Raw genomic sequence first — 23,470 nt, 5'->3', positions numbered from 1 at the left:
GGCATTAAAGGAACCTCACTAAGCTGGTTTAAGTCATACTTATCAGATCGTTCGCAGTTTGTATATCTATCGATCAAGTCCGATGAAATTAATCAATTATCTAAATTACAAACATGTCTTAAGGATATAAAATCCTGGATGACCTGCAATTTTCTGATGTTAAACTCAGAAAAAAACGAAATTCTTGTTCTTGGCCCCAAAAACCTTAGAGACTCACTGTCTAAAGATATAGTTACTCTAGATGGCATTAACTTGGCCTCTAGCACCACTGTCAGGAATCTTGGAGTTATCTTTGATCAGGATTTGTCATTTAACTCCCACATAAAGCAGACCTCTAGGACTGCCTTCTTTCATTTATGTAATATTAGAAAAATTAGACACATCCTATCACAGACAGATGCAGAAAAACTAATCCATGCATTTGTTACTTCAAGGCTGGATTACTGCAACTCTTTGTTATCAGGTTGCCCCAATAAGTCCATTAAAACGCTCCAATTAATTCAGAACGCTGCAGCACGAGTACTGACAGGAACTAGAAAAAGAGATAACATCTCTCCTGTACTAGCTTCTCTGCACTGGCTCCCTGTAAAATGTAGAATAGAATTTAAAATCCTCCTCCTCACCTATAAAGCTCTTCATGGTCAGTCCCCTTCATATCTTAAAGAGCTCATAGTACCCTATTACCCCTCTAGAACACTACGTTCTCTGAATGCTGGGCTACTTGTGGTTCCTATAGTCTCTAAAAGTAGAACAGGAGCCAGAGCCTTCAGTTACCAAGCTCCTCTCCTGTGGAACCAGCTTCCAGTTGTGGTTTGGGAGGCAGACACCCTCACCACATTCAAGAGTAGGCTTAAGACATTCCTCTTTGATAAAGCTTATAGTTAGGGCTGGATCAGGTGAGTCCTGAACCATCCCTTAGTTATGCTGCTATAGGCCTAGACTATCGGGGGATTTCCCATGGTGCACTGAGCTCCTCTCTTCCTCTCTCTCTCTGCACTCATTCATGTTCCATTAATGCATGTTACTAACTTCACTTCTTCCCCGGAGTTCTTGTGCTTTCTCGTCTCGCAGGTTCTTATCGATCCTGGTGGAGCCTCCTGCCATGGTCCTGCTAGATTGCCATTGCCAATACTGTTGTTGCTGTGCACCTGTCTGTCTGTCTGTCTGTCTGTCTGTCTCTCTCTCTCTCTCTCTCTCTCTCTCTCTCTCTCTCTCTCTCTCTCTCTCACCCCAACTGGTCGAGACAGACGACCACCCACCTAGAGCCGAAGGATCTGTCCTAGGTTTCTGCCTTTTAACAGGCAGTGTTTCCTTGCCTTTGTCGCCAAGGTCTTGCTCATGCTGGTACTGTTGGGTCTCTGTAAATAATGTTTTAAAGAGTTCGGTCTAGACCTGCTCTGTTTGAAAAGTGTCCTGAGATAACTTCTGCTATGAATTGGCGCTATACAAATAAAATTGAATTGAATTGAATTGAATTGAATTGAATGTCTGTCACAGTCTTAATGATGGGAAGATGTTCAATGATGCAAAATAACATTAATACCAATCAACAATCCCCTCAAGTGCATTAAATGTAAAGTAACAAATCTGTTTTTAAACTGTAAGGAGTAGAAAGTACAGATATTTGTCAGAAAAATAAATACTGAAATAAAGTACAGATACCTGAAAAAACTACTTAAAGATCCAGCATGTAGGATTTAGTGGCATCTAGCTGTGTGGTTGCAGATTGCTACTCACTCGCTTCACCCTCCCCTTTCAACTATGATGGAGAAACTATAGTGGCTGTGAAACATGCAACAAATGTAAATGGCCCTATATAGACCCAGTGTCTGTAGAAACATGGTGGTACCACCAGTATCTGGTATAAGGGTTGAGACTAGTTAGATAGTGAATAGAATTTCTGTAGTCAGGGATGGTCGGTCTCTGTTGTGGCCATCTTTGATTTTGCCGTTGTACAACTGTAATACTTATTTTGTTTTTGTCTTAGGTTTGTGATCTTAAACATAGTATGGATATGTTGCATGTTCCACTTTGTCTGAGCCTGGCATGACTCAAGAGGGATAATACTAGTAAGGAAGTTGTTTAAGAGTGTTTGTAACTTGGCAGCTCTTAGCTAATGCTTTGGTTTTCTGAGCTTTGTAGTAGCTTGGTCCTCTTTGTGTTCATCTTGGGACGACTTGGTTGTCTCGTGAGTCTTTTGTTAGAGGAACCTTTGGGTATGCTGCTTTGGTTTGGTGATAGTTAATTCCAGGTTTGTGTGCATTGGGTTTGCTTTGTGTGGCTGCAGGTCATGTGTCAGACACTTGTGATGAGCTTTGGTGCTCAGTACTTTGGGTCATGGGTTAAACCTCATCTCCTGGTGACCATACTCCTCACTACTTTATATTCCTTACTGTCTGTTTCTGCAACAACCAGATCTATATTTTAAGATGTCAACCTTGATTTTAAGAGTGAGGGTCATCAGCTGATTAAGCTCACCTGGATACTTGGGCTATAAACAATTATGTTTTTAAATCTTAAAAAGCATTTTCTTTAACTGTCATTCACTGTAAAAATAAAAATTTTAAAAGGCATCATAGCAGTTTGTTTGCCACTTTTTACAGTGTTTTCTTATCTAATTGAGTTTGAAAAGTGATGAATTGTGACCCTTTTGGCTTTGCATACTTTCCATCAGTCTCTCCTGGGCTGCTGCTGGTGTCAAAGCAGGCAATGCCGGTCAGATTTTTTATATAAACCAAAGCAGAAAGAATCTTGAGGTCCACTTATTAACATTTTCCAGAGATTTCAGCCACTTCTGGTCTTCATCAGCAGATGGACTTAATAGACCAAGTAGAGAGAAACTCTAACAGCAAGAATGATCTTTTATACCCAATTTAACTAAAACAAAATCCATCCAAACTACATTACAGTGAATTTTAATAAGACTCGATTTCAATAAACTTAAAAATTAATCAAATAGTTTAATTTCAAAAGAAATTAAACTTTAGCTAACAGCGCCACCAGTGGCCGTTCAGTGACCTGTAGCTAACAGCGCCACCAGTGGCCGTTCAGTGAACTGTAGCTAACAGCACCACCAGTTGCCGTTCAGTCCGTTTAAAGTTTTCATGTGACAGAAGACAAAGAAACTGTGAATATGTTGAAAATCCAAAGGACGACAGTGTTTCTTCTTGTGGTTCACAGTGATGTCATCCACTTCACTGTGATGTCACTATTGTTCTATGTAAATATGCAGAGTCAGCCCTCTGCTTTCTGAGTCATGTTGACTTTAAATACATTAACATGACAGGACAGTAATTATATATATAATTCAATTTTATTTGTATAGCGCCAATCCATAACAGAAGTTATCTCAGGACACTTTCCAAATAGAGCAGGTCTAGACCGAACTCTTTATAACATTATTTAGCAACAACAGTTTTAGCAACAACAGTAGCAACAACTACACTAATAGTAGTGACTGATGATGATGAACATGAAGACGATGATTACGACGACGAGAACAACGATGGGGGACAATGAGCAGTGACAACAGCCACAACAGTAACCGTAGCAATAATAATACTTATAATAATAATAACAATAATATCAGTGATATTAGCAATGGCAATCTAGCAGGACCATGGCAGGAGGCTCCACCAGGATCGATAAGAACCTGCGAGACGAGAAAGCACAAGAACTCCGGGGAAGAAGTGAAGTTAGTAACATGCATTAATGGGACATGAATGAGTGCAGAAAGAGAGAGGAAGAGAGGAGCTCAGTGCACCATGGGAAATCCCCCGATAGTCTAGGCCTATAGCAGCATAACTAAGGGATGGTTCAGGACTCACCTGATCCAGCCCTAACTATTCAATTCAATTCAATTCAATTTTATTTGTATAGCGCCAATTCATAACAGAAGTTATCTCAGGACACATAAGCTTTATCAAAGAGGAATGTCTTAAGCCTACTCTTGAATGTGGTGAGGGTGTCTGCCTCCCGAACCACAACTGGAAGCTGGTTCCACAGGAGAGGAGCTTGGTAACTGAAGGCTCTGGCTCCTGTTCTACTTTTTGAGACTATAGGAACCTCTCTCTCTCTCTCTCTCTCTCTCTCTCTCTCCCACCCACCTAGAGCTGAAGGATCTGTCCTAGGTTTCTGCCTCTTAAAAAGGCAGTTTTTCCTTGCCCCTGTCGCCAAGGTCTCGCTCAGGGTGGGAACTGTTGGGTCTCTGTAAATAATGTTATAAGGAGTTCGGTCTAGACCTGCTCTATTTGAAAAGTGTCCTGAGATAATGTCTGTTATGAATTGATGCTATACAAATGAAACTGGATTGAATTGAACACTAGACTAATTGTTGCAGTTTTCTTGTATTGGCCGTGTTGTAGCTAACCGAGTCCTGTTCTGAATCCTCCAGTTGGGCTTTCTGGTCGTCTCCATGTTGTTTTGATGTACTGCAATGAAACTCATACTTTAAAAATAAAAGCACCAGAGAGTAAGTGTATACTAACAGGAAACTCAGGATGACCCTATTTTTTCAAAATAAAATCCCAGAGAGTAAATGTGTCTTAATTGGAAACCGAGCATAAGGCTGTTCTTTCAAAATAAAAGATCTATATAGTAATTACCATCAATAAAGCATTTGAACATCAGGATTATTGTTCTTTATTGTTGTCAGTGTGAACACGTTAATCAGAACAATTGTTGCTTCAAAAGCCACAAAAGGAAATTAACAAAGTCAAACAGAAATAAAAATATCTAATTACTAGTTACATTCTGAATTGATAAGGAAACTCAACATGATTTTAATTTACTATAACAATAACGTAAGGCTTCAGTCTGTGAGAGCAAAAACAGTTTATCTACTGATTATCTCAGAATTACAACAAAAGATCTAATAATGATGTTGGATATTTTAATAATGATCTCAGATACAGTTCTCATAACGATGTCTGTGTTGTAATTATATGTAATTAACATCTTTACGAGAGACAAGAGGTTTCCTCTTGCTGCTGATTATGAATGTGATTAAAGTGATTAATGAGTTTTACTTGTTATTGCCTGAAAAATATCGTCCAGGTACAGTTTGAGGCACAAGAAGAACATTTGTCACACGGAGGCGATGGCGTCGCAGCGCAAGCGCTTTCGCACAATTTCACGTAAAAAATGATTTAAAATGATTGATTACTACAGAATGTTTGCCTTTATTATGAAACAACCAATAACGTATGAAAGAAGTTTTAATGACGTCTGAATGATTGAAATTATCTTTCATTATGATATATAAAATTTTTCTCATAATTAGGACTTCTGAACCACATAATAAAAACAAACGTCTTCAGATCTTCTATATTTCATAATTATAACATACGCACAAATTATTAATCTCGCAATTAAACATCTTTTTAATTAAATTATCTGATAATAACACAAATGATTATCGGAGCCTATCGATTAAAAAATAAACTGATAATAAATCAAATCTTTCAGGTTTTTATTGTTGTCCTTCCTTCTGTGCAGAACGTGGTTGTTTGTTTCCATGGTAACAGTCATCCACCAGGTGAGACGAGTCTGGTAATCTGTCAGTCAAACTCAAAAGGGACCTGATTTCTCCTCCTTCAAACTGTGTCTCTCCCCGAAGAGACATCACAGCCGTTCTGGACATTATGTCCTCAAAGTGTTAGTGTCAGTGTGTCCTCAGACTGTCCTCAGTGTGTCCTCACTATGTCCTCAGTTTGTCCTCACTGTGTCCTCAGACTGTCCTCAGTGTGTCCTCAGTTTGTCCTCACTGTGTCCTCAGACTGTCCTCACTGTGTCCTCAGACTGTCCTCACTGTGTCCTCAGTTTTTCCTCAATGTGTTCTCAGACTGTCCTCACTGTGTCCTCTTTGTGTCCTCAGTAACTTTTTGTTAGTGTCAGTGTGTCCTCAGACTGTCCTCAGAGTGTTAGTGTCAGTTTGTGTCCTCATGCAGTCTGGTTCTCAGTTTCTATGTCTCCTGTGGGACAGCAGCTCCATCTCTATACCTCCTTCTCCTCTTTACTGTGAATGGACGTTCTTCTCAGATTTTCTTTCACTTTGACGAACTCTGGAGCTTTCAGGTTTTCCTGCTGCTCCTTCTCCTGCTGTCTCTCCAACTGTAACAAAGAGACAAAGACTTTCAGCAAACAGGACTCTGAAGAGGGACGGACAAAGAGCTGTGTTTGTATTCAGTGATGATGTATTCTGTGGGCGGAGCCTAACTGCTGTCAGACAGAGACAGTTGTGCAGTAGCCAGCAGTGTTAAGCTGCAGCGCTCTCACTGCCACAGGCATCGACTGAAACAACCCTGTAAAATAAATAATCATATTCAGAATGTCTCACTATATCTGTACTGTTCCTACAACACGAAGGAGGCTGCTGCCTCACAAAGCTAACGTTAGCTATGAACCACTAACTACATCATTTATTGTTGGCTAAAATCAACTATTTGTCAGAATACAATTATTTGCTAGCGATATTGTAGCCTCAAGAGGCTGTAGTTGTGTCTGAATTTGAATACTCCCGCCAGTACACACTGTGTAGTACATTATACACACTACGTCCTTACTAGCGTATCGCAGTAATTTCAGCAGCATCTCAGATCGAGCACGGCCATTGAACACTTACTTCTTCTACGGCAATTTACAACCAAATGGAGCATTAGCGCCCATATGGATTATTATTTTTCAATTCAATTCAGTTCAGTTCAATTTTATTTGTATAGCACCAATTCATAACAGACATTATCTCAGGACACTTCAAATAGAGCAGATCTAGACCGTACTCCTTATAACATTATTTACAAAAACTGATTCCTGGCAGTGGGGCTGGAGGCCAAGGTAATACCATCTAGAGTAACTATATCTGCAGCTCGAATCATCACCAGAACCCCCTCCATCCACCACATCACCCCTGTTCTGCAGCAACTCCACTGGCTACCGGTCAAACTCTGCATAAACTTCAAAATCCTCCTGTTTACATTCAAGGCCATCCACAACCTTTCCCCTCCTTATCTGTCCGAACTCCTCCACATCGCCACCCCTTCCCGTTCCCTCAGATCTGCCTCCTCTGTCCACCTCTCTGTCCCTCCCGCCCGCCTCGTCACCATGGGGAGCAGGGCTTTCAGTCGCTCTGCCCCCGACTCTGGAACTCACTCCCACCGGAACTCAGGAACCTGGACTCTCTCCCCCTCTTCAAATCAAGACTAAAAATTCACCTATTCAGAACTGCATGTGCCACTTAACTATCTACATTGTCTTTTCTTATCTGTTTCTTATTTCTTACTGTTTTTATTTTTTATGTGTTGCACGGTGTCCTCGAGTGCCCAGAGAGGCGCCTTTAAATAAAATGTATTATTATTATATTATTTTCTTTAGACAGTGAGTCTCGGAGGTGTTCGGGGCCAAGTACAAGAATTTCGGTTTTTAGACAGTTTTGTCTGTAACAAACACTTTAAATGTCCTTGATTCTTCCATATATAGCTTTATGCTTGACCTTAACTCATTAAGTCCCTAAGTGGCATATACAGAACATCCTGGTGTGGTGGTCATATGACAGCTATGTGACTGTGACAGGAGGTGTCCTCGGTGTGACTGGGAAACAGAAATGAAGGAAGTAGCTAAATTAAAAAGCTTGTTTTTTGTTACTAATGTAGGTTAAACCCATTTAACAATTCTAATGCTTTAATAGGGTGTCCTGTATTGCATTTAACCTGTTCTGACCATATTTCCTGAACAAAATTATATAAAACAAGTTATGAAAATATCGCTTTTTAAAGTCATCATGGAAAACCTGATGTAACGTCTGTGTCACAATAACACAAAGGGTAATAGGCCACTTAATTAAATTCACTGTTTTCACTGAATTAATATATGCCCTGTTGTTCAATTTAAAGTTTATTTGAAGAAATATAAACAAAAATAATGTCAAATTATTTAGGTATTAATAAAATATTTATTTTCCATAAATGTCGTTTGTGACTTATATGTCACATTTGACATTTAGGGGTAGTATTTTAAAAAAAAACATCAGAAACTTGTTCTATGAGTTCCACTTGGTCTGTGGTATATCCCCCATAATTTTCCTTTAAGGAAAAATTATTATGGGGGAAATATCAGAAAATTGCAGCTCATCCAGGTTTTTATGTCGTCCTTAAGCCATGTTTGTAATTTAGATAATTGATTAATTTCATCAGGCTTGATTGATAGATGTAACTGGATATCATCTGCATAACAATGAAAGTCTCTCCCTCTCTCTGTGTGTGTGTCTCACTCTGTCTTTTCTCTCTCTCTCTCTCTCTCTCTCTCTCTCTCTCTGTGTGTGTGTGTCTCTCTCTGTCTTTTCTCTCTCTCTCTCTCTCTCTCTCTCTCTCTCTCTCTCCCTCTCCCACCCACCTCTTAAAAGGATGTTTTTCCTTGCTGCTGTCTCCAAGGTCTTGCTCATGGTAGGAACTGTTGGGTCTCTGTAAATAATGTTATAAGGAGTTCGGTCTAGACTCTAGGCTAGGCTTTATTTGAAAAGTGTCATGAGATAATGTCTGTTATGAATCGGTGCTATACAAAGAAAACTGAATTGAATTGTTTCATGCGAGAAATGTACCGGTACGTTCCGGTGGTCCCTCTGCTTTTGCTAGAGTAGAGAAGAAGTGAACCATCCGGGTCCTTTTTTTTTTTTTTTTTTTAACCTTTATTTAACCAGGAAAAGTCCCATTGAGTTACAGTAACTCTTCTCCCAGGGATTCCTGGCCAAGACTGGCGCCAAAAAGTTTAAAAAAAAAATAAAAAATACATAAAAGACCGGACAAAGGTTACATACTACACCACAAATCTCTGTACGTACACTATACATACTAGAACACAAACAAGACATTATACTTAACTTAAGCTAATACAGACATACAACTTAAAGGGCACCTAGTTAAAAACTGTTCATGGTTACAAGTTGTACTGAGCACTCCAGCCTAGATTCACCCAGGGAGCCGCTTCCGGAGCCAACTTCTCAGGAAGTGCTCTTGGGACCATATTCACCTGGCACCCAACGTTACTCTAAGCATGTATATTGTTTAATTATTATATAAGTTTAATTGTGGGATTGGTACTTTAATTATTAACTATTAGAGATCCTAGGGTAATCTAAATGACTTTGTTTGGTTTGAGGATTCAGTAACATTTATTTATTATTACTTTGAGTAAAGTGTTATTGAGATTTATTTGTAACTAATTCATGTCTTTTGTTTGTGTATCTTAAAGGTTATCAACCTATTCTGCTCCATCCGAATCTATCAAACTATCTTCAAGAAAATAAAAAAACAAAAAGTGAACAGATTTGAGTTGTCCTTTGCGTCCATCAAAAATCAAGCTGTTTTCAAGTTTGGGCAGAGCTGTGGTCAGTCACAACAAACACACAGAACTTGACAAAAACAATTACACTGTTCTGTTAGAGTTGACTTTAAAAGTTTTTAAAAGTATTGAAAGGTGTAAGTGATTCTAGATTTAGGGTGTTTTGAAATTCATTTCAGACATTTGGTGCATATTCAATTCAATTCAATTTTATTTGTATAGCACCAATTCATAACAGAAGTTATCTCAGGACACTTTTCAAATAGAGCAGGTCTAGACCGAACTCTTTATAACATTATTTACAGAGACCCAACAGTGCCACCATGAGCAAGCACTTGGCGACAAGGGCAAGGAAAAACTGCCTGTTAAAAGGCAGAAACCTAGGACAGATCCTTCGGCTCTAGGTGGGTGGTCGTCTGTCTCGACCAGATAGGGAGAGAGAGAGAGAGAGAGACACAGAGAGAGACAGAGAGACAGACAGACAGACAGGTGCACAGCAACAACAGTATTGGCAATGGCAATCTAGCAGGACCATGGCAGGAGGCTCCACCAGGATTGATAAGAACCTGCGAGACGAGAAAGCACAAGAACTCCGGGGAAGAAGTAAAGTTAGTAACATGCATTAATGGGACATGAATGAGTGCAGAAAGAGAGAGGAAGAGAGGAGCTCAGTGCACCATGGGAAATCCCCCAATAGTCTAGGCCTATAGCAGCATAACTAAGGGATGGTTCAGGACTCACCTGATCCAGCCCTAACTATAAGCTTTATCAAAGAGGAATGTCTTAAGCCTACTCTTGAATGTGGAGAGGGTGTCTGCCTCCCGAACCACAGCTGAACCACAGCTGGAAGCTGTGCATATGATGAGAAAGCTGTTTTACCAAGTTCTGTTCTTGTTGATGGAATAACTAATAGTATTTTTTCTGACGACCTTGTCCTGTAAACACTATTATGGTAAGAAAGAAAATTTGAAATGTAGAGGGGTAATTTACCCATTAGAGCTTTAGCAAGGAAAATCAATAAATGGAATTTCCGGGGGGGGCGCTAGCTAGCCGCAATGGAGTAAGACGCACTTTTGTGAGCTCCTGCAGAATCTTAATTACATACATATATTATATGACATCTGCGCTCGAAAATACAAATAAATGCGGTAACTGTATAATTAACACTACCCGGCAAGGTCAGTGAAGAAGAACCGACGCTCATGGCAGCAAATCTCCGCAAATACAACTACGAAGCCCGGCCCAACACAAGGCCCCAAACCTCCTCGGCTAAAAGTCCAGATAAATCCGACCTAACCCCACCTGTACCTGTAGTAAGTACAAGCATGAACACCGCAACAATCAAAGCTGACATCCTCTCCTCATTGAGCAAAGAAATATCGTCAGTTATTAGAGAAGAATTGAAGGATTTTGAATCACTGAAGAGCCTAGCTTTATTCATACAATCTTCTCCATAATATCACAGCATAGCTCTGGTATTTTACTGTTAGGAGGAGATTTTAATTGCGTCATGTCCCAACATTTGGATAGACAACCTGTGTCTAGCACTTCTACTTCTAGGATGAACAATATGCTTAGGCATTTATCGACAGAATCTGGTCTGGTGGACATTTGGAGAAACAAACCCCCTAAAGGCAAAGACTTTACCTTTTTTTTCGCATAGGCATTCTTCATACTCCAGAATAGACCTATTTTTTACCCCCATGCAGAATCTTATAGGATAGTCGACATAAAGATCCTCCCAATTACATTATCCGATCACGCTCCTCTCGTATTGTTGTGGAACATTGGTAACAGGCCATCAACTAAACAATGGCGATTAAATGCGTCGCTCCTCAATGATAGAGAATTCATCGCATTTATAAAAACTAAACTAAAAAATTATCTTGACACTAATACTTCTCCTGAAATATCACCCCTTACTCTATGGGACTGTGCAAAGGCATATATTAGAGGCCGAATCATTTCCTTTACAAGTGCCAGAAAAAGAAAAAGGGAAGAAAAACAGCGAGAGCTAGAAGACAAAATAAGGGAGCTTGAACAGCAACACAAAAGAAACTCAACCTCAGGCTTATTGAATAATCTGAAAGAGGCATGCAGGGACCTAAACAGCTTAATTAATTAAAAAATAGAGGGCAATTTAAGGTTCACTAACCAAAAATACTACGAAAACAGTAATAGGGCGAGCAGGTTACTAGCCTTAAGACTTAAAAAACAACAATCATCAAACATAGTACAGAAATTATAGGAGAATAATTCAACTTTCACAAAGCTGGATGAAATATCACAGTCCTTTGCAGAATTTTACAAGACTTTGTACAAAAATACAGACACTTGCACAAATGATGAGGAATTGGCACAATTTTTAAAAGACATCAAAGACCTGGAAATACGTCAGATAATCTCCACACTGAAAAATAATAAAAGCCCTGGCCCAGACGGGTATATTAACAAATTTTATAAAGCTTTTATAGAGATTATATCACCTTTATTACTACACGCTTACCATCATGAATTAAAACCTGGAACCATGGCCCCCTCTTGGAGAGAGGCTACTATAGTGGTGATAAATATAAAATAAAGATATAAAGATAAAATGGGCGGCTATGGCTCAGAGGCAGAGCGGGTTGTCCCCTAATTGGAAAGTTGTTGGTTCGATCCCCGGCTCCTCCTGCCACGTGTCGAAGTATCCTTGAGCAAGATACTGAACCCCAAATTGCTCCCGATGCATAGCATCGGTGTGTGAATGTGTATGAATGAGTTAGTTTCTGTTCTATGGACTTTGCCATCACTGAGTGAATGTGTGTGAAAGGGTGAATGTGGCACGTAGTGTAAAAGTGCTTTGAGTGGTCAGAAGACTAGAAAGGTCCATTTACCATTTACCAAATAAAGATGGCTAAGATCCCACTAAATGCCAATCGTACAGACCGATCTTATTATTGAATACAGATCTACGAATCTTAACAGCTATTCTGGCAAGAAGTGTCAATAAAATTACTACAGAAATTATCCATCCCGATCAGACAGGTTTTATAAAGGGAAGATACTATGGGGACAACATCAGAAGGTTGTTAAATTTAATGACACACCCAAAAGTTAAAGAAGAGGAGTCAATGATATTATCCTTAGATGCCATGAAAGCATTCGATCGAGTATCCTGGCAATACCTTATTCAAACTCTGAAACGATTCCAATTTGGCCCAAATTTCATCAAATGGATACAAACCTTATATTCGGATCCACAATCCGCAGTTAAGGTGAACGGATTTCTCTCAGACCGCTTCACTCTGGAATGTGGGTGTAGACAAGGTTGTTCACTATCTCCTTTGTTATTTGATATCAGTATTGAACCATTAGCACAGCTGATTAGGGATAATGATAATATATGGGGGGTTACAATAAATGGAGAACAGCATAAAATCTCAATGTAGGCTGACGACGTATTGCTGTATCTTACTAAACCTGCAACAACAATACCATATTTAAAGGACATCATTTTCACTTATGGATACTTCTCGGGCTACAAATTAAACGTGGACAAAACAATGGCCATGGATATAGGTGGCAACATCTCAGATACAACTAAATTGCAGAGTGGGTTTAAATGGCCAGTAGATGGCATCAAATATTTAGGCATTCATATACCACCTTCATTAGAAAAACTATACAATTTCAATTACACAAGTTTAATTCATAACATTAGTAAGGACTTAGACCGATGGTCAATATTGCCCCTATCTCTGCTGGGCCACATTGAGAGTGTCTGTATGAATGTGCTGCCTAAATTACTATATTTGTTTCAAATGTTACCTATTTACATCCCCAAAACTACATTTGACAAATTGGACAAACTAATTTCAATATTTATCTGGCAGAGAAAGCGACCAAGAATCAGACTAAAAGTGTTACAGTTATCTAAGGCAAAGGGAGGGCTCAAACTACCTAATCTGAGATACTACTTTTGGGCTGCGCAACTAAAACCGCTAATAATATGGATTCAGGACTTATCATATACACGCTGGCTCAATATTGAAAAGAGTTTATGTGAAAGACCTTTACAGGCCTTGCCATTCTTAGATGTCCATCCAAATAAAATAAATATGGGTGATTTGACCGAAATCACATTAAAAATATGGAAGACAATAAAATCTACATTTGGGCTGCCTAAAACAATTTCAGCACTTACAAACATTGGATATATGAATGATTTTGTGCCCTCTAAATCAGATACAGGCTTCAGGAAATGGTCGAAGTATGGACTCACCAATTTACATCAACTCCACAATGCTGGCAATTTTAGATGGGAAATTGAAATTAATTCCAATATATCACATGATATGTGGGAGGAAATATGTACTGAAGTACATCTGGTAACTAATTCAAATGTATGGAGAGAATTCAAATGGAAGGTAGTCATGAGGTTCTTTCGGACACCTGAAATTACAGCTAAATTTAGCACTACACACTCAAATAAATGCTGGAGAAACTGTGGCCCACACATTGGTAATCAGACCCACATACTCTGGCTATGTCCAAAACTGGAAGCATTCTGGAAGGAAGTGTTTGAAACACTTAATAAAATATTTGGTGGAAATATTACAATGGACCGAATGGTGGCCCTACTAGGTCTATTACCAAGAGGTATGGAAGGAAGAGCCAAAAAATATCTCTTACAGATACTACTAGCAACAGCAATTAAATGCATTACAGTAAGGTGGTTGAAGCCTGACCCTCCAACACAATATGTTGACTGAAAAAATAAAGGAAATATATCAAATGGAACAAATAACATATTCCCTGAGACTTCAAAAACATATATTCACTAAAAGGTGGAGCCCTGCTTTGGGTATACTGATACAATATTATTTCTTTTATTTCATCTTGCTTTATTCTATCTTATTTTATATTTTTCTTTGTCATTATAGTCTCTGTCTCTTTTGTTGTACCATAACTGTTACCTTGTGTATGAAACAGCAGATATGATGAATATGATTCTGTACATGATTTTGAATGAAACTTAAATAAAAAAGTTAAAAAAATAAAATAAATGGAATTTCCTTCTGAGGGAGAGGGAGGACCATTGTACAGTTTCATACAGAATGCAGTGGTGAGTCCTGGCTGCTGCACCTGTAATGAAACGCAAGGCTGAGTGGTATAATACTAGTTCTCTCTAGTTTTTTTAATAAAGATCAAGAAGAATGCATATAAATTAGGTCACCATAATCCGACACTGATAAGAATGTGCTCTGCACCAACCTTTTCCTCGCTGAATAAGGAAAGCACTTCTTTAATCTAAAATAAAAACCTAACTTGGGTCTGAGTTTTTTTAAAAGGCTCTCAATATGGACCCCAAAAGACAATTTCTCATCCAACCAAATACCTAGGTATTTGTAGGAAGTTACTCTCTCTATTAGAGTACCATTTTGTGTTGAAATAGTGAACACACTGCGTTCTGCATCACTGACAGTGTGAACGCACTGATGGACTCTAACATTCAGATTGATGTTGTGGTGGGTGTTGGTCATTTGTAGACGTTAGCGGACTCCATTTATAAGCTAACGTTAGCTATTGTTGCCCACTGTTGTCACTGTGTGTGTGAGTGTGTGTGTTACCTCCTCCAGCTTCCTGTGTCTCTTCAGCAGTTCGGCCTCCAGAGGAGAAATTTTCCTGTGAGCTTCCTCTTCCTGTTTCCTCTGTTTGATCAGCTGATCTCTCTTCCTGGACTCCAGAACTCTCTGCAGCTCCGGCTTCATCTCCACGCTGACCCCGTGACCCCTGAACACACAATACACAGCATCATTATGGTTTATTTTAACTTTATTAAGAAAAAACATTCAATCCATGAACTTCCAGATATTTAAATGAGACATTTCATTATTAAACGTGCACTTCCACTGTAAACCCCATATCATTTATTTATTGAAAATTAAACTGTACAACAGTCTGCCAAACAGAAATGTCTAAATAATCTCATTTTATCTATTTAATTTCATTTTAATTGTTGTCCACTGAAGTTGGGATTGTTAAAAATGTCATTTTCTGTTCATATATCTTTTTCAAAAGCATTTTAATGTGGAAATGATACTTTTACAGCTCAAACACATTGTATTTATATATGTAATAATAATAATAAGAAGAAGAAGAAGAAGAAACGGAAGGGGACAGTTTACAGCCTGTGAGTGCTCCCTGGTGGACGAACTCAAAGCATTTTTCTGTCATTTACTGATACTGATCAATATATCTGTCTGTATCAGCTGATGAATAAATGAATGCTTTCAGTCTGAATGAATGAGACTTTGTGTTGTAGTCTGTGTTTCCTCCAGAAGAGGGCAGTCTGTTATTGGTGATGTTGATCAAACCTCTGACCTGTGAACAAACATTATAGATGTGATTTTCACTGACAATGAGAGACATTTGAACTGTGATCAATTCACACAATGAAAGATTGTTTATTGGTTTATTGATGAATCCACAATCATCATCACTGTTTTACTCCCAGAGAAACTTCATGACAATCTGACTCCAGATCAGCCGGCAGCTCAGGCAGAGTATCTCAACAGCTAATATCCCCACTTCCCTAAAATATCCCTATTTTCCAAAAAGCAAAAACAGAAGTGTCCTCACTTTTTAGATTGTGTTCTGTTTCCTAAAAGTGTCAAAGATTGTGCTCACCTTTCTAAAATTTCAGGACATTTGCTAAAATGTACCGTTTCTGACCCAGCAGATGATGTTAATGAGTTGTATTTGTGTGTTTCTGGGCGTCCTCCAGCTCCAGTTTTCCTCCTGAATGATAAAACCGAAGAGAAAAGGCCGTCCTCGCTGTCCACAGTGTTAAAGCTCTGAGCGTCAATGAGCGACTGTGTGGACGTGGTGTGAAAACCTTCCCAGCGTCCTCAGCGGCACAGGCCTGTGAGGTGGGAGGCTGTTGCTAAGCAGCATCTGCTCGTTTCTTCCAAAACTTCACACAGTCTGAGCTCGACAGCAGAGACAGACGCAGAGAGGACAGCAGGAAGTCCATTAAAGGCCAGAAAATACCGCTCTGGGATTGGTCAGTCGTAATCTGCACCAACCACCACCAGGACTGTCAGACACACCAGAGACAATATTTACATATCAAAGTTCATAGTAACTCAGGACGAATAACAGGTTGTCCATCAGTAAAATATGTCCAGAGTTTTAAAAATGTTCCAACCTTTCTCCAACTTGTCTTAAATTTCGAGAAAAAGAACAGTATCAACTTTCAAAAAAACCCCACAGCTAAAAATGTCCACACTTCCCATAAATGTCCCCACTTCCCATAAATGTCCCCACTTCCCAAAACGGTCCTCACATGCCTGTGGTCAGACGCTCTTACCGTTTGCAGCTGCTCATCAGCTCTCGGTGAAGCTCTTGGTGACTCTTTGAGGCTTTAACAGGATTCACAAGTTTTTTGGGTTTGATGAGGTCCTCGTCCTCTTCCCCCTCCAGGTAGTCCGGCTGGGGGACGTAGTTGGACACCGGGGACAACCTTCTGTGGATGCCTTCAGACCTGTGCTGCTGCAGGTCTGCATACGCTGAGGCTGCAGACACGAGGACAGAATCTAAACATCAGACTTTACTTTGACTTTGTGTTCTGCAGAGGACGAACCTTTTAGACTGTCCTCTAGCGCCACCGTCTGGACCAACCTTATATATTTATCTGCACTTAGAGACACTAGTTCAGACTGAACACACCCTGCTAGCTTCCCCTACAGGCTGCACAGTCACTGGTTCTGAGAGAAGAAAGGACAGATTAACGGGTATCTGATCCGAGTCCTCAGATATTCTGGGAGACAGAGATCAGATGTCATACAGTTCACTTCACACAATGACCTCTTTCTCAAGTGCAACTAGATCCCAGCATGCACTGCTGCTACAAAAATGGATGTTTGGTCATCGGCTCGTTTCAAACTCAGCTGCAGTACATGGTGAAAAGTATGTGGGGAGCTGATACACCATTGGGATTTACTCCCAATCAGAATCAGTCTGTCAGTTGACTCTGATAATCAATCAATTGTCAGACATTGGCCAATCATTAGTGGGTGAAAATCTTCATATTGATTTAGGGACAGTGACACAGCTGATAGCTACTGCCAGATTATATATATAACGTTAGCTCTCTGGCTCCTAGCATAATGTTAGCTCTCTGGCTCCTAGCATAACATTAGCTCTCTTGCTTTCCTCCAGTATAAAAAGCTAATGTGCACTGTAACCATGGTGATGGACCAATGTCTTTGATTGTCCACTTGCTGCACTTATACCTTTACATCCAAACTAGTTCAGTTCTGCCTGAAGTAATAACTGTGTGTTTGATTTAGTTACAAACTAACTTATTAGTTATTGATCGTCTAAGTTGGACTTTACTCCCGGACTGAGGACAGAACCTGGTGCTGGACTTTAACTGGACGTCCTCTCAGAGCTAATTCACAGGACTGACGCAGGAAGGGTGGACGGACTTTGAGATACTGTGCGGTTTCATATTGATTTGAGACAGGGCGTGCAAACTAAAGCCTCTGTGTAGTTTATCGACGTCTCTGTGAGTGCCTGTTATCTGGTTACAGCTAGAAGCTTCAGTCTGATGTCTGTGAGAGGACGACTGTCTGACTGCACCTCAGCTGGGAGGAAATGTGCTCATGTTACACAGCCCAGATAATTCTCTTCAATTCATTCATCCTGAGGAAAAACACACTCTGGAGTCACTAAATCAGATCAAACCTGCAAAGTGCTCGAAGCATCTGAGAGATAAAGAATAAAACTGACTCCAAAACGTTTTTACATGTACTGATGGACCGACCCTGCACTCACACCTTTCTGTGCAGACTTTATGATTCCTCAGTAACTGTTCAAACACAGAAGGTGTCTGCGTCCCTCTTACATAAACACTAATTTTAATAAAGTATTTCTGATTCTGATTCTGATTCTGATTTACAGGTGTGAAATCTTTCTGGACCTCGGCCCGGACCAGACAGCCAAACACTGGACCAACGAAGAGAGGTGGTCGCAGTTGGTAAAAATGGTAAAAGGAAATACAACAAAAGAACTAGACTAAAGACTAGAGAATACTGGACCAAACAAGGACTAAAGACTAGAGAATACTGGCCCAAACCAGGACTAAACACAGAATATTGGACCCAACCAGGACTAAACACAAAATATTGGACCAAACCAGGAACAAACACTAGAGAATATTGGACCAAACCAGGAGAAAACACAGAATATTGGACCAAACAAGGACTAAACACAGAATATTGGACGAAACAAGGACTAAACAAAGAATACTGGACCAAACCAGGACTAAACACTAGAGAATATTGGACCAAACCAGGACTAAACACTAGAGAATATTGGACCCAACCAGGACTAAACACAGAATAATGGACCAAACAAGGATTAAACTCAGAATAATGGACCAAACCGGACTAAACACTAGAGAATATTGGACCAAACCAGGACTAAACACTAGAGAATATTGGACCCAACCAGGACTAAACACAGAATAATGGACCAAACAAGGATTAAACTCAGAATAATGGACCAAACCAGGACTAAACACTAGAGAATATTGGACCAAACCAGGACTAAAAACTGAATATTGGACCAAACCAGGACTAAAAACAGAATACTGGACCAAACCAAAACTAAAAACAGAATATTGGACCAAACCAGGACTAAAAACAGAATACTGGACCAAACCAGGACTAAAAACAGAATACTGGACCAAATCAGGACTAAAAACAGAATACTTGACCAAACCATGACTAAACACAGAATATTGGACCAAACCCGGAGTAAATACAGAATATTGGACCAAACCAGGACTAAACAAAGAATACTGGACCAAACCAGGACTTAACACTAGAGAATATTGGCCCAAACCCGGGGTAAATACAGAATATTGGACCAAACCAGGACTAAACAAAGAATACTGGACCAAATCAGGACTAAACACTAGAGAATATTGGACCAAACCAGGACTAAACAGAGAATATTGGACCCAACCAGGACTAAACACAGAATAATGGACCAAACCAGGACTAAACACTAGAGAATATTGGACCAAACCAGGACTAAACACAGAATATTATACCAAACCAGGACTAAAAACCGAATACTGGACCAAACCAGGACTAAACACAAAATATTGGACCAAACCAGGACTAAACACAGGATATTGGACCAAACCAGGACTAAACACAGAATATTATACCAAACCACGACTAAAAACCGAATACTGGATCAAACCAGGACTAAAAACCGAATCCTGGACAAAACCAGGACTAAACACAAAATATTGGACCAAACCAGGACTACACACAGAATACTGGACCAAACCATGATTAAACAATATATATGATAAATATATTTCTAATATAAACCAACATTACCCCCAGAGAATATCTGATATAATTACCAGTCTCCGACAGGCTTCCTGTCCTTTCCGTGAAGATAAAACCTGTGAAAATCTTTCATTACATAAGAACCTCTCATAGTAAGTTAAAATCCCACTCAATCAAGTTTCCCTGCCAACAGTGACTTCATCTTCATCATCCTACGCTCTTCTCTTCCACACCATCCTAACGCTGTTTTATTAGCAGTTAGCACCCCGCTGGACTCCAGCACACGACTCAAGACCTCAAGTGTTTATAAAATGAAAACGAATAAAGCAGAAATCAATACAAGAAGAGTTCTGGAGATAAGACGGTACAATGTGGAAGTACTTTACTTATAATATCTATTTTTATACTGCTTTAAAAAAGAACCTACTGTGTATTTTTATTCTCCTGCGGTAAGATTTTACACAAAAATAACAAGATAATAAAATATGATGCATTGCTGTAGATTTACTACTTTACATTAAAATACTGCTCAGAAATACTTTATCAATTCAACTTTACTGAGAATACTTAGTAAGATCGTGTACCTCTAGAGTATTTTTACTCTCTTCTATTGATACTTTTACTTGAGTAACGAATCTGAACATTTCAAGTTAGTAAGAATTAATGTCTTCTATAAACTGCAAATAATTAAATAATTCCTAAATATTTAAATAAATTCAATTTCCAAAATAAATCAATATTAAAAAACAAGTTGATTTAATTAATCATTTTATTTAAGTTGTAGAATTTTGTCAGAAAATGTTTTTTTTTTCGAGAAAGTTATGGTTTTATTCTACATAAAACTGACAGGTTCAGTCTTAAATTACAAAAATATCCTGTGAATTTAAATGTCTAACATCAAATAACTGTAACTGTAAATAATCATAAAATTACTGATTATTTAAAGAACATTTATTTTTTCACACAAAAAGACTTCAAATACATTGGACATTACATGGATTTGTTTGTTATCTTGTATAATGATGGAAGTAGAATAAATGTTGTTTATCAGTGTATAAGCATTGGTAAACTGTCCAAATACAGTTGTTATCAGTGTAAACAGCAATAATTACTGTAATTACACAGATAATGACTTTTATTACAGTTCTATAACTTTTAACATTCAGATTAAAATAATAAAAATCCAATAATAACAGCACTCTGCTGTAAATGTAAGTCTGATTATTTGGATTAAAGCAGAGTTCACCTGGATTTATAGATCATTGCGTTGGTTTTACACTGTAAATATCTTAAATTAAACATTAAAAGAACATATTTTATGTCAAATTAAAGCTAAGAACTGTGTTTTAATTATGGAAATTACTGTATTTTTACGAGTCTGGGAGTATTTTTCTTTACAGTGTAGGAATATAAATCTGTCTCTGGAAGAATAAATAAAACAAACACAGAATGGTCATTACAGAAGCTTCAGGAGGATCCAGGATCAGACTCAGTCCTCTTACCAGATTTCACCATGCCCTCCCTGGGTGTGGTGGACTGTTCGGGACTCTGATCCATCTGATCCACGTCCTGGACTCCCGCTGATCCTCATGTGTTTCAGTCTGTGTGAAGCTTCATGCTCTCTGTACAAGCAGTAGCAGCGCTCCTCCACACTCGCTCACACCGAGAGTACAACCTGGTCACATGATCCTTCAGTGTTTCCCTCCTCCCCCTCCTCCTCCTCCCCCCCTTCCTCCTCCTCCTCCTCCTCTTCCTCCTCCTCAGACCAAACTGAAGTTCTTGTCATTCTTGGAAAGTGTCCTGATATCTTTTGTCATACAAACTGAATTGAACTGAAGCTCCACTTTGGTCTAACGACGCATTTTCTACCTTGTAGTCTTCAACTGACACTGACTCGAGTGACATCACTGGAGGACATCTATGAGACAGCATAGAGCGCCCTCTGGAGACACTGAGGGATTTATACTCCTGTAACACACCTGCAGGACACAACACAACACCTGCACTGGGAACAGCTAGCCTGGCTCTGTCCATAGCTAACAGCATCCAGCAGCTCTAAAGCTCACTGATTAACATCTCGTTCAAAAAAGTAGAACCAGTCCACATCTGGACATTAGCAGAGGAGTTATCGTCTATTCATGTTCACAACAGCTGCATTAGCGTAGAAAGAAGCCTGTGGTCATAAAAACAAAGAAAACAACGAGACAGTTGTGTAGAAGAGCCCTCAGAGGTTGTGGTTAAAGGTCCAGTTTGCAGGAGTGTAGTTGCAGATTGCGACTCAATCGCTTCACTTTGCATGAGGGAGAAGCTATGGTAGACTAGAGCCAGTGTTTGGTTTGTCCGTTCTGAGCTACTGTAGCAACATGGCGATTCAACATGGCGGACTTGCCTTCAGTCAGTCAGACGGTAACCTGAGAGGGACAAACTTACCTCTGCCGTTTGGGTGCTTTCCATTTTTCACACAGTATTGCTTTGGTGGAGGCTCGTGGTCGATGCTGTACGCCTTCTGGAGAACACAGAAGAATAAAAATGAATCATTAGTGAGATCATAATCAGCAATTTCTGGAAAACATATATTAAAAAAATGTTTATATAAAAAACACAAAAGAATCACATTCTACGCCTACATAAATAATAATAAATAATTTACAATCATCCTCCATTATTTGGAGATGAACACACATTAAGATAAAATGTTATTTTACTTTATTGACTGTAAGAATCGTGTTGATTTGTGTTTTTTTTCACCAAAACAAAAGTTTTCACAGATTAAAAATTATTTTAAAAAATTGTTAAAATTCTCATAAAAGAAAATATCAAGTTTTTACTAAAAAAATGGTGAGAAAAACACTTTTACCTGAGACGCCTGCAGCTTGTTATTACAACGATTTGTATGTAGTCTTATTACAGATTCAGACGCTTTGTCTCGTCTCATACGGACGCACGCAGTACTTAAGTGTCCGTATGAGACGATTAACATACTGAAAAAATTGTTGTTTGAAACTTCACACTTTAAAATTATATTGAACTTTAAATAATTAAACACTTCAGTTTTCAGAGGGGACACGATGCTGTCCATCCCCCCCCCTTCTCCTCCTCCTCCCCCGCCCCCTCCTCTCCTGGTGTTTCTGAGCCGTTCGGCTCCTTTCAGACTCCAGGTCAGTTGGACAGCGTCCTCTCTGCCTGAATGGACTTTGTGTTGGTTGCTAGGAGAGACTTCATCAGGCTTCAACATGGTCACAAGGCCCTCACTGTCTCACAGACGCCCCCCTATCCTCCCCCATCCTCCCCCAACCAGCCCTGAAGGACAGGAGGAGGAGGAAGTTCACTGTTGTTTTCTGCGGGATGAAGGAAGACTGATCTGAGAAAATATTTCACTTAATGAACTTCAGTCACATGTTAGTCACAAGCTAGCTTAGCTTAGCATAAAGACCAGAACCAGCTAACCTCCTTGTGCTCCTCAGTGACTGAACTCTACAAGGTGATAATGGTCACTTCACTTCCTGTTATTAATGTTATTAAAGTTGTTTATGTTGTTATTGTTGTTAATGTTAATAAAGTTAATAAAGTTGTTATTATTAATTTTGTTAATGTTAATAAAGTTAATAAAGTTGTTATTAGGGACCGAGCCAGTATGAACTGGAAGGTCTCTATTGTTTTTGCTTCGTTTATTATTATTAGGGACCGAGCCAGTATGAACTGGAAGGTCTCTATTGTTTTTCCTTCGTTTATTATTATTAGGGACCGAGCCAGTATGAACTGGAAGGTCTCTATTGTTTTTC

General features: G+C 39.2%; 1 protein-coding gene across 2 annotated transcripts; it reads right to left on the bottom strand.

Moving 5' to 3' along the window:
• Positions 1-4,625: 4,625 nt before the first annotated feature.
• Positions 4,626-22,638, bottom strand: si:ch211-236d3.4 (protein FAM107B). 2 transcript variants are annotated; one of them, XM_051413989.1, is made up of 5 exons: positions 22,555-22,638; positions 22,119-22,194; positions 16,688-16,892; positions 14,946-15,108; positions 4,626-6,111 (listed from the first exon to the last, which is right to left on the bottom strand). In XM_051413989.1, the coding sequence occupies exons 1-5, from the start codon at positions 22,621-22,623 to the stop codon at positions 5,995-5,997; spliced, it is 630 nt and encodes a 209-aa protein (XP_051269949.1). In that variant the 5' UTR covers positions 22,624-22,638; the 3' UTR covers positions 4,626-5,994. The 2 variants fall into 2 exon arrangements, with proteins under 2 accessions (XP_051269949.1, XP_051269950.1); XM_051413990.1 differs by lacking the exons at positions 4,626-6,111; positions 22,119-22,194; positions 22,555-22,638 and adding exons at positions 14,036-14,460; positions 21,191-21,380.
• Positions 22,639-23,470: the final 832 nt, after the last annotated feature.

This window comes from Dicentrarchus labrax, unplaced genomic scaffold (genome assembly GCF_905237075.1).
Source record: "Dicentrarchus labrax unplaced genomic scaffold, dlabrax2021, whole genome shotgun sequence".
Classification (NCBI taxonomy): domain Eukaryota; kingdom Metazoa; phylum Chordata; class Actinopteri; family Moronidae; genus Dicentrarchus; species Dicentrarchus labrax.
This window is presented reverse-complemented; position numbering and strand designations above follow the sequence as displayed.